At 47.8% G+C, this 12804-nt stretch overlaps 1 protein-coding gene across 1 annotated transcript in view; it reads left to right on the top strand.

Moving 5' to 3' along the window:
• fbxo41 (F-box protein 41) overlaps positions 1-12804 on the top strand; it is a 491913-nt gene that overhangs the window by 431165 nt on the left and 47944 nt on the right. Inside the window, exon 9 of the mRNA XM_072497820.1 lies at positions 1682-1777. Coding sequence (XP_072353921.1) covers positions 1682-1777 — 96 coding nt within the window. The remainder of the gene's footprint in view (positions 1-1681; positions 1778-12804) is intronic.

Here is a 12804-nt window from a genome sequence, read left to right as displayed (position 1 = left end):
TAGTGTTCAATTCTGGTCGCCACACTACCAGAAGGATGTGGAGGCTTTAGAGAGGGTGCAGAAGAGATTTACCAGAATGTTGCCTGGTATGGAGGGCATTAGCTATGAGGAGCGGTTGAATAAACTCGGTTTGTTCTCACTGGAACGAAGGAGGTTGAGGGGAGACCTGATAGAGGTCTACAAAATTATGAGGGGCATAGACAGAGTGGATAGTCAGAGGCTTTTCCCCAGGGTAGAGGGGTCAATTACTAGGGGGCATAGGTTTAAGGTGAGAGGGGCAAGGTTTAGAGTAGATGTACGAGGCAAGTTTTTTACGCAGAGGGTAGTGGGTACCTGGAACTCGCTACCGGAGGAGGTGGTGGAAGCAGGGACGATAGGGACATTTAAGGGGCATCTTGACAAATACATGAATAGGATGGGAATAGAAGGATACGGACCCAGGAAGTGTAGAAGATTGTAGTTTAGCCGGGCAGTATGGTCGGCACGGGCTTGGAGGGCCGAAGGGCCTGTTCCTGTGCTGTACATTTCTTTGTTCTTTGTTTGTTTGAATGAATCTCGAGTGAAAACCATTCCAGACTGGGAGAGAAATCTCGACCTGAAGGAAGGTGTGCTGGAAACAACCATCGGAAACAAAGACTCATTTGTCCTTTGACTTATTCTGATTCACTCCTCTCTTGCCCTCTGTTTGTTTGTCTTGTCTGTCTGTGTGTGTGTGTGTGTGTGTGTGTGTGTGTGTGTGTGTGTGTGTCTGTGTGTGTGTGTGTGTGTGTGTGTGTGTGTGTCTGTGTGTGTGTGTGTGTGTGTGTGTGTGTCTCTGTGTGTGTGTGTCTGTGTGTGTGTGTGTGTGTGTGTGTGTGTCTGTGTGTGTGTGTGTGTCTGTGTGTGTCTGTGTGTGTGTGTGTGTGTGTGTCTGTGTGTGTGTGTGTGTGTGTGTGTGTGTGGTGTGTGTCTGTGTGTGTCTGTGTGTGTGTGTGTGTGTGTGTGTGTGTGTGTGTGTGTGTGTGTGTGTGTGTGTGTGTGTGTGTGTGTGTGTGTGGAGGGAGAGGGCGGTTAAAGTGGAGGATTAGGAATTAGGTAATAGTTAACCAGTTGTATTTGCCGCAGATTTCATCATCGTCCTTGTTACACATAAACAGTAATTGTATTGTGGAACCAAGGGCTAATAACTTTGATTATTGTTCTAAGAGTTATTGATTAATTCGGTTGTGACTCCAGGTGAAGTGGGGCTGGAATTGACTGCGCGTCAGCCTAGGGGGTTGTAACAGTCACACCTTTAATACAATTATGCATCTCAGGATGCCTCACGGGAGAGTTAGCAGAGAAAACTTTGCACGGGGCATAAATGGTGACATGAGGACAGACTTCGTCAAGGTGACAGATTTTAACCTGACTCTTCAGGAAGAAAGTGGATTGAGGTGACAAAAAGGTTTGGGATAAACGTTCCAGATCACGTTGGGGATGCACAGATTTGCAGGAATATAGACCACAGCCCAGGTTGAGTGGCTGGGGATGGATGAAGCCTTGGCTGTTGAACAGGAAATAGATGGAACTAGGGGAGAAATTGGAGAGAGTTCAGGCTCCGGAAAGGAAACGGCAGGACAAAAATCTGCTCTTGCAGAGTTTGATGTTGATTTATCTTCTTTCCAGTTAGTTTTATTGAAACCTTATATTACGTTTTCAGGAGTTCAACAGATCCAGTTGGCCATGAAGTGATTTGGGCTTTGGGAGCTGGGTGTAGAGACATCATCTCTCTGCAAGTTGCACCATTACATCCATGGTAAGGACATTCTTTATCAACTGTTAACTACTTGCCATTAGTCCAAATGACGAATTGGGATTCCAAATGAGACAAAAGAATAATAGACACTATTGTAAAGTATGTGCCCTTGATGCATTAACTCATCTGGTCAGACGAGCTGCACTGAAAATGTAGCCAACCCTCCTGATTGACGGTGAATATCCAGTTTTCAGAATTCCTGCGACTAAGCTACGCTCAATTCATTTTGCAACTCATCATTCTCGTCCTTCTCACTCTGATCAAGTTCCATGTGCAGTGACTGGCCGAAAGCTGCAATCTGCCAAAGTGTGATGTTTTGGATAAATTCTTCCCAGAATTCTAAACTTTGATGGAAGAGAAAGACTGCAAAGTTTCAGTTGAGTGCTGTTAGATGTGTATTAACTTACAAAGTATGTTTACCTGCACATTATTCAAAGAACAAAGAGCAGTACAGCACAGGAACAGGCCCTTCGTCCCTCTAATCCTGCACCGACCATGCTGCCCGTCTGAACTAAAATCTTCTGCACTTCTGTGGTCCGTATCCCTCTATTCCCTCTATTCCCATCCTATTCATGTATTTGTCAAGATGCCCCTTAAATGTCACTATCGTCCCTGCTTCCACCACCTCCTCCGGCAGCGAGTTCCAGGCACCCACTACCCTCTGCGTAAAAGAAAATCCCTTATTCATCTCCTCTAAACCTTGCCCCTCGCACCTTAAACCTATGCCCCGTCTAATTGACTCTTCCACCCTGGGAAAAAGCTTCTGACTATCCACTCCATCCACTCATAATCTTGTCGACTTCTATCAGGTCGCCCCTCAACCTGCATCGTTCCAGTGAGAACAGACCGAGTTTATCCAATCTCTCCTCCTAGCTAATGGCCTCCAGACCAGGCAACATCCTGGTAAATCTTCTCTGTACTCTCTCCAAAGCCTCCACATCCTTCTGATAGCGTAGCAACCAGAATTTAACACTATATTCCAAGTGCAGCCTATGGTATACCTTAATCATTTACGTATATCTTACAAACAGCTAATGTCCCGGCACTGATCCCTGAGGAACATCACTAGAACATCACCATTCAGAAAGGCTCTCTTCTACTGCTACCCTCTGTATTCTGTGACCTAGCCAGTTCTGTATCCAACTTGCCAGCTCACCTCTGATCCCATGTGGTACCTTGTCAAAGGCGTTACTGAAGTCCATGTAGACAACAACCACCGCCCTACCCACATCAATTATCTTTGTCACTTCCTCGAAAAACTTGATCAAGTTAGCGAGACACGACCTCCCCTTCATAAAACCCCGCTGCCTCTCGTTAATACGTCCACTTATTTCCAAATGGGAGTAAATCCTTTCTCAAAGGATCCTCTCCAATGATTTCCCTACCACTGAAGTAAGGCTCACCGGTCTGTAGTTCCCGGGATTATCCTTGCTACCCTTCATAAACAAAGTAATAATGATAATCGCTTATTGTCACAAGTTGGCTTCAATGAAGTTACTGTGAAAAGCCCCTCGTCGCTACACTCTGGCATCTATTCGGGGAGGCCAGTAAGAAACAACATTGGCTATTTTCCAATCCTCTTGGACCTCCCCTGTGGCCAATGAGGATACAAAGATTTCTGTCAAGGGAAAGCATATTTAGATTTCTCCAGTCCTCCGCTACCTCCCCTGTATCTAGTGAGGAATGGAAAATCCTCCGAGCATCTGCTATCTCCTCCCTGTCATCCTTCAGTAGCCTCGTAAATAATCCTTCTGGTCCTGGCGACTTATCAACTTTCAATGATTCTAATCTCATACCTCCACAACTGGTCCACAGCAGACACCATCTCCCTGGCCCTACACTCATCCCCAGAGCATCTCGACAACCAGGACTCCTACATCAGACTCCTATTTATTGACTACAGCTCCGCCTTCAACACCATAATCCCAGCCAAGCTCATATCAAAGCTCCAAAACCTCGGACTTGGCTCCTCACTCTGCAGCTGGATCCTTGATTTTCTGACCCACAGACCACAATCAGTAAGAATGAACAACAACACCTCCTCCACAATAGTCCTCAACACCGGGGCCCTGCAAGGCTGCGTACTTAGCCCCCTACTCCACTCACTGTACACACACGACTGCGTGGCAATATTTGGCTCCAACTCCATCTGCAAGTTCGCTGATGATACAACCATAGCACGCCGGAACTCGAATAACGAGAAGTCAGAATACAGGAGGGAAGGACAGCACGGTGGTGCAGTGATTAGCACGGTTGCCTCACGGCGCCGAGGTCCCGGGTTCGATCCTGGCTCTAGGTCACTGTCCGTGTGGAGTTTGCACATTCTCCCCGTGTCTACGTGGGTTTCGCCCCCACAACCTAAAGATGTGCAGGGTAGGTGGATTGGCCATTCTAAAATTGCCCCATTAATTGGAAAAAAGTGAATTGGGTACTCTAAATTTATTTTTAAAAAGAATACAGGAGGGGGATAGAGAACCTAGTGGAGTGGTGCAGCGACAACAATCTCTCCCTCAATGCCAGCAAAACTAAAGAGCTGGTCATTGACTTCAGGAAGCAAAGTACTGTACACACCCCTGTCAGCATCAACGGGGCCGAGGTGGAGATGGTTAGCAGTTTCAAAATCCTAGGGTGCACATCTCCAAAAATCTGTTCTGGTCCACCCACGTCGACGCTACCACCAAGAAAGCACAACAGCGCCTATACTTCCTCAGGAAACTAAGGAAATTCGGCATGTCCACATTGACTCTTACCAACTTTTACAGATGCACCATAGAAAGCATCCTATCGGGCTGCATCACAGCCTGGTATGGCAACTGCTCGGCCCAGGACCGCAAGAAACTTCAGAGAGTCGTGAACACTGCCCAGTCCATCACACGAACCCGCCTCCCATCCATTGACTCCATCTACACCTCCCGCTGCCTGGGGAAAGCGGGCAGCATAATCAAAGACCCCTCCCACCCGGCTTACTCACTCTTCCAACTTCTTCCATCGGGCAGGAGATACAGAAGTCTGAGAACACGCACGAACAGATTCAAAAACAGCTTCTTCCCCACTGTCACCAGACTCCTAACCGACCCTCTTATGGACTGGCCTCATTAGCACTGCACCCTGTATGCTTCACCCGATGCCGTTATCTATGTATTTACATTGTGTATTTATGTATGTTCTATGTTTTTTCAATGCATGGAACGATCTCTCTGGACTGTATCGTATTACTTTTTGCTTTTTGGTACACGTGACAACAAATCAATTCAATCAATCTTTCGAGTGCTTCCTCTCTCTCCATGATTATCCCATCCAGTGTTCCTCCTGGATGATTATATCTGCATCATCCATTTCCTTTGTAAACACCGAGACAAAATATCCATTTAAAACCCTTCCCATAGCCTCTGCATCGACACACAAGTTCCCCTCTTCATCTCTGATAGGTCCCACTGTGTTTCCTTAACTAACCTTTTACCATTAATATATTGGCAAAACATCTTTGGGTTTTCTTTAACTTTACTTGCTAGTCTTTTTTCATGCCCTCTCTTTGATTTCCTTATTTCCTTTTTGACTTTGGCCCTGTACTTTCTATATTTGTCGAGACGATCTGCAGTGCTTTGTTCTTTATGCCTATTGTACGCTTTCTTTCGCTGTTCGATCTTCTCCTGTATTCCTGTTCTCCCCGTGTGTGTGTGGGTTTCCTCCGGGTGCTCCGGTTTCCTCCCACAGTCCAAAGATGTGCAGGTTAGGTGGATTGGCCATGATAAATAACCCTTAGTGTCCAAAAGGTTAGGTGGGGTTGCTGGGTTACAGGGATAGGGTGGATGTGTGGCTCAAGTAGGTTGCTCTTTCCAAGGGCTGGTGCACATCCGATGGGCTGAATGGCCTCCTGCACTGTAAATTCTATGATTGTATGACATTGGGTTAGTTAAAGTCTCTGACTATTATTGCCCTCTTGTACTTACAGGCAGAAATTTGCCGACATATTTGATCTCCAATCTCCTTTTCACTATTCGGGGGTTTGTCGTAAACTCCCAGTAGTCACTGCCCCTTTCTTTATTTCCACGTTCGACCCATGAAGCCTCATGTGTTGCCCGTTTAGTATTTCATCCCTTCTCACAACTGAAATGGATTCCTTCACCATTAGTGCTACTCTCTCCTCCTTTTCTAGCCCCTACTCTGTCCTGCCTGGAAACTCTGTATCCTGGGATATTGAGCTGCCAACTTTGCCCCTCCTTTAGCCAGGTTTCCATTATAGCAACGATATCCTGCTCCCTCTGTCATGTGAGTGTCCCTTTTAGAAAGGTTTATCATGTGACTTGTAGCACATTGGGCTGTGGCTGTCAGGTGAGAGGGAGTTTCAGTTTGACTGCTGTGGACTCAGGACAAAGAAGTGTTTTCCCTGTCTTTCTCTGTTTCCATTTTAAAGGCTGTTCCATTTTAAAGGTGCATCAGTTGTGGCTAACTTTAAAGATATAGGGGCGGGATTCGCCGGGTCGGAGAATCTCCGGGGGGCGGCGTGAATCCCGCTCCAACGCCGGCTGCCGAATTCTCCGGCGCCGTTTTTTTGGCGGGGGCGGGGATCACGCAGCGCCGGTCGGGGGCCGTTGCCAGTGCCCCGCCCCCCGGCGATTCTCCAGTCCCTGATGGGCCGAGCGGCCGCCCGTTTTCGGCCAGTCCCACCGGCGTGGATTAGACCAAGTCCATACCGACGGGACCTGGCTCTGAGGGTGGCCTGGGGAGTCCTCGAGGAGGCACGGGGGTATCTGGCCCCGGGGGGCCCCCACGGGGGCCTGGCCTGCGATCGGGGCCCACCAATCTGTGGGCGGGCCTGCCGTGGGGCACTCTTTCCCTCCGCGCCTGAGAATTCGCTCTTCTCAGTCCGGATGAAATGATCAATCGAACACCAAGTCACTTCAACATTTGTTTATTCACGGCCGGGGCTACACCACTGTACTTCGGGGGAGTACAGCAGCAAGCCAATATTAGTATATCCGACAGTAGCTTTTCTACAATATGACACTGTCCCTTTTCTAAGGATGGCCCAAATTACGACATTCTGTTGCTCTCAGCTAAGTTATAATTATCTTTAGAATGAGGAACCTATTCCTAAGGCTGCATCCTGTTATTACAAACTGTCTAGTGCAAAAGCAGAAACGATTCATCCCGAAAGTCAAGAAGCGATTCCCGAAAGTCACGTACACATTTTAAACAAAGCTTTGACATTCCATTTCCCATCAAGCTTTGATTCTATCTTGAGCCAAACTGTCATTCCCCCCTTTTATCATTTTATGATAACTTCTGATCCATAGCCACTTGCCTCAGTCTTCCCCATTCTATCTGCACTTCTATCATTTTCCTACGTCCCTCTGCACCTTCTTTCTCATCCATTAGCTCTTCAAGGCTCACTTCATGTTGCTGTATTAACTGTTGGGGAATTATTGCTGCACCGACACTTTTACACAAGCATTTCATTAGGAAGCTAAGCATGATTATTACAAGTATTACAACTACCAGGATTATTAATCCATGCACCAGGTAAGATCCCCATGATCCATCAAACATCCAATCTAACCACCCATTTCTTGATGTTTCATGCAGTTTCTTAACCTCTTTGCGGATATGATCCACGAGGTGGGTGATGTTCTCCGAACTATCGGGAATGTAGGTGCAACATTCCGAACCGATCACGGCACATGTCCCACCTTTGTTTGTCATAGAATAGAATTTACAGTGCAGAAGGAGGCCATTCGGCCCATCGAGTCTGCACCGGCTCTTGGAAAGAGCACCCTACCCAAGGTCAACACCTCCACCCTATCCCCATAACCCAGTAACCCCACCCAATACTAAGGGCAATTTTGGACACTAAGGGCAATTTATCACGGCCAATCCACCTAACCCGCACATCTTTGGACTGTGGGAGGAAACCGGAGCACCCTGAGGAAACCCACGCAGACACGGGGAGGACGTGCAGACTCCGCACAGACAGTGACCCAAGCCGGAATCGAACCTGGGACCCTGGAGCTGTGAAGCAATTGTGCTATCCACAATGCTACCGTGCTGCCCACGAGTTTGCAAGGAGGTAATCGAGGGCCATTCGGTTTTGTAGGGCTACGGTTCTTATTGCCACCATTTCATTATTTATCTCAGCCAATGCTTCAGTGGTGTTGTTTGCTACCTCTTCCAGAATTTTTGCTATATTCCTTATTTCCTTTATTGCAAGAGCTACCCCGATGGTGGGAAGCAGGATCCCAAAGCTGGTTTAGCTCACTGGGCTAAATCACTGGCTTTTAAAGCAGGCCAAGGCAGGCCAGCAGCACAGTTCAATTCCCGTACCAGCCTCCCTGAACAGGTGCCGGAATGTGGCGACTAGGGGCTTTTCACAGTAACTTCATTGAAGCCTACTCGTGACAATAAGCGATTTTCATTTCAAGTATCGTTGCGTTTCGGTTATTGCTCTCTTTTGTCGCTTCATCATTTGGTGATGGTCGCCTAGATTGGCGAGATGGTGTATAAAGGGGACTACATACCCCAGATAGCAGGATCCCGTCCAATTCTCTGGCAGCCAGGGATATGCCTTGTGGCCACAAATACAGTACGTCCCATTGTATGAAGTGAGTTTGTCCACGCCAAACCCTTCAGCCATCAGGGAGTACTTGAAGGTACCTGTCCCGTTAGCGTATGGGACGTCCAGTGTACACCCATAAAACTGAGGAGACGTATATACGGGATAGACCTCGGATATGTTGGCCACCACAAATCTGTGCTCGCATTGACTAGCACCTACAAATATCCCTTCAACCACATTCCTTACTAAGCATATTATTCCCAGTGGTCTTCCCATGTTGGTGGTATTAGTGAGAGTAAGAAACGGAGGCTGGTGGGATCGGTTATAACTTGGTGGTACCACATCTCAAAGGTGTTCATTGAACCTCCTCTTTCCAAGGTCTTGGGGATATGGGGAGAAACGATAAACTAGAAGCTGTCCCGCCGTCTGGGTATCTTACCATAGATGCAATTCTTATAGTCCTAGGGGATTGACGAGTACCTGGTAAATATACCATTCTACTGTTTCTGACAGGTTAAGCGGAACAGGTCGGAGGGGGATCCCTCCCTTAGCATGGGTCGGGATATGTGTACATACCCAGCAACCAGAAACATTCATATCCTTTGCGTACACATATGACATATACAGATACGTGTTTACATGTAATTCCCTTTTCTTTCGCAGCCTTACCCTCCCTTGGTCAACGCATCCCAAGGGTAAAGTCTTTTTTTTGTTTCTGCAGCTATAGTCCCATTTACAGTTGACCGGATGACAGGGTAGGTTGCCCTTAGTCACTCCACTGATGAGTATGATCTGATTGCATCGTTGTACGTAGGCCGAACATCCGTCCGCAGGGGTCGCGTTCCAAGGTCCTTCTCTTGAGTCTTGACTGGTGCATTGTAAGGTGTCTCCGCGACAGAGGTGATGAGTCCGTCTTCCTTTGGGACCACAGGTTCTTCGCTTGGCCTCCCCCCTCATCTCCAAAAGTCCCAGCAGGGTTACAATAATAAGTGTGGCCTTCATCCTTGAAGGGATGCCGGAGTTATTACCTCGGGCTCGAAACAGAGGGTTATTCTCTATTGCATTTTCACAACCTTACAATGGTGGATGTGGATCCAGGCATTTCTGCCTTCCACTTTTACAGCAGTGGGAATAGTGAGTAGGACCTGGTGTGGTCCTTCCCATCGGGGTTCCAATCCTTTCCGAACCCAATTACGAATCAGAACATACTCCCCCGGATTAATAGTGAAGAACTGGACAAGGGAGGTATCTCCTCATAAGCAGCTCGCACCCGTGATTGGAGGCCTTTTAGCATTTTGGTCAAGGCTATCACATAGTTGGCCATTTCAGTAGACATATGGTGAAACTGTACTTCCTTAGGGCTTTCTTCATCCCAGGGAGTACGCAAGGGTCTTCCGTATAAAATTTCGGCGGGACTCAGTCGTGTCTTTCCGGCTGGGGTTGCACGTATTTGGAAGAGGGCAATAGGCAATAATTTGAGCCAAGTGGCTCCAGTCTCTGCCTGTAGTTTTGCCAGTTTTGTTTTTAATGTCTGATTAGCCCTTTCTACCATTCCCGCTGCTTGGGGTCGGTATGCGCAGTGTAATTGTTGTTTCATTCCCAGCTGAGTACAAAATTCCTCGTTGATCTGTCCCACAAAATGAGTTCCATTATCAGAGCTTAATCGATATGGAATCCCAAATCTAGGAACAATTTCTCGCATCAAAACTTTTACTACCGTGGAAGCTTTGTTATCTACAGAGGGGTAAGCTTCTATCCGTTTACTAAATACATCAACAATAACCAATACATGTTTATAACATTGGCATCTTTCCAACTCAATGTAATCCATCTGGAGTGTCTCAAAGGGACCTTCCGGTAGCGGGGTTTTACCCATTTCACAGGGTATTGCTTTTCCAGGATTGTACTGCTGACATACTAGGCAATGGCTGCTAATGTTTTGTGCTATATCTTGCAGCCTCGGGTGCCACCATGTTTTGAGCAGCACGTCACCTGTTGCACGCGCACCACAATGAGTTGCAAAGTGAACACATTCGGTGACCCAGGCTGCCAATGCATCGGGCGTACAAGTCTGCCCCGCCGGGGTGACCCACAATTTATTTACAGGATCATAACAACATCCCAATTCTTCCCATAGTCCTTTTACACAGGCAGGAGCGTCCTCCTGTAATTGAATGACGTCAGTGATGGTCGGCATTGGTTTTTCAGAGGGAGACTGACCCTTAGAGCTTTTAGTCTGGCTCATCATTTTTGGTACCACCGTGTCTTTTAAGCGAGAAGCCTCTTTGGCCTGGTGGTCCGCCTGCCGATTACCCGCGTCCACCAGGGTTTTGCCTGTCGTATGGGCAGCGCACTTTATTACGGCTATTTGTTTAGGGAGCATTAAAGCCTGTAGTAATTGTGTAACCAACTGTTTGTGGGATATCTGAGTGCCTGCAGATGTAAGAAATCCCCTGTTCTTCCATAATTGACCGAAGTCGTGTGTGACTCCAAATGCGTATCTGGAGTCTGTGTAAATGTTTATTTTCTTGTTCTCTCCTAACACGCACGCTCGGATAAGTGCAAATAATTCAGCTTGTTGGGCGGAAAAAGGTGCTTCAAATGCTGCTGCTTCCAGAGTTTCGCTTTGTTGGTTAACTATGGCGTACCCTGATAATCTATCCCCCCTTTTGCTGACGGAAGCACTCCCGTCGGTGAAAACAGTTAATTCTGCGTCGGGCAGGGGAGTATCAATGGACCAGTTGCGGATAAAGGGCTTGGTTATAAGGTGGAGCCGGTGGTGGAGGAGCAGTCGGCTGCCCCCGATATTGCCAATTTTCAGGGTCATCGTCACCGTCTCCCTTGGTCAAGGCAAGGCCGGCCATTCGACCGCACGGTCCTGATTTAGGGGTCGGGGGCTCGAGAGACTTAGGTCTCTTATGGTGGGCACATTCCTTTTTCAAAACATTCCTTTTTCAAAACCTCCGCAGTTTTAACAATCCCCCTTCCGTTAATTCAATGCCCAACTTTAACGCATTATCCTGCCAGCTAGCCAATAGTGATGCATCTTTTCATTTTTGACAGTACTCCCACCATAACACAATCAATTTCTTAGCCGTGGAGCTACGGTTATGTTGCCAGATAACCTGTTGTGCCTCTACAACCGTGGGCAAATGTTTCGGCCCCCCAAGGGGCCATTTTCCCTTTCCCAAATTTTTATGCAGTTCCCCCGATAACTGCCACAGCTGCTTAGAATGTTCCGGATATTGCTCGCCAAGAGTCTGAAGCGCGCTTCCACTATCAGAGGTGCTATCCAGAGTATTACCCATTGTCTCCTATCCTCGGATGATCCTCACGGTTACTCACTTAATTTGGCAGCGAGCCTAAGTCGCTTATTCAATCAAGAATTAGAACGGGGTTATCCTGCCCCGCAACCCAATCAGAATTGAAGCAATTGTACGAGTGTTCCGACAGGGTGCGCGACGGTGAAACCCTGTTAAGGCGTCATCCGCACCTGATGGGAATATTTTGGACGGAGTTATCGGGCTCCGCTGTAGTCAATAGTCAACCCGGAGTGTCGAACAAGTCAAGACACTGGTTGAGACAATCACTTGTTTTAAGGGGAACCTTTTATCGCGAAGGTATCGAGCAACCAGAAGGATCATCATCAGCCAAGCACCTTTCTTCGTCCGAGGGCCTCTAACCCTCGCGCACGGGCCTCTAACCCTGATTCGAAGAGGACTCTAACCTCTTACGGGCCTCTAACCCTGTCTCGGGCCTCTAACCCGGACTGTAACGGGTTCGCCGGACTGACCTGGATCTCGTAAGAGTCTCTCCAGAAGTAGACGGTAGGACTAGGTCGCGCACGGAACAGCGGAGAGGGAAACCAAATTGGTAACAAGGGTACTCACATTTGGGGGCCCAATCCCTCCTTTGCGTCGGGACACGATCAGTCAGTTACACCGTCTGCTCCTGGCGAGGCTCCGTGAGATCCCTCCGCTGCCACCAAATGAGAATTTGCTCTTCTCAGTCCGGATGAAATGATCAATCGAAACCAAGTCACTTCAACATAGAAAATACAGCACAGAACAGGCCCTTCAGCCCACGATGTTGTGCCGAACCTTTGTCCTAGATTAATCATAATCATTGAATTTACAGTGCAGAAGGAGGCCATTCGCCCATTGAGTCTGCACCGGCTCTTGGAAAGAGCACCCTACCCAAACTCAACACCTCCACCCAACACCAAGGGCAATTTTGGACACTAAGGGCAATTTATCATTGGTCAATTCACCTAACCCGCACATCTTTGGACTGTGGGAGGAAACCGGAGCACCCGGGGGAAACCCACGCAGACACGGGAAGGATGTGCAGACTCCGCACAGACAGTGACCCAAGCCGGAATCGAACCTGGGACCCTGGAGCTGTGAAGCAATTGTGCTATCCACAATGCTACTGTGCTGCCCTTGAGAACAAATAAATCTACACTATATCATTT

This window comes from Scyliorhinus torazame, chromosome 3 (assembly GCF_047496885.1).
Source record: "Scyliorhinus torazame isolate Kashiwa2021f chromosome 3, sScyTor2.1, whole genome shotgun sequence".
In the NCBI taxonomy this organism is placed as follows: Eukaryota; Metazoa; Chordata; class Chondrichthyes; order Carcharhiniformes; family Scyliorhinidae; genus Scyliorhinus; species Scyliorhinus torazame.
Note: the sequence above shows the minus strand (reverse complement) of the source record. Positions and strands in the feature narration are given on the sequence as shown.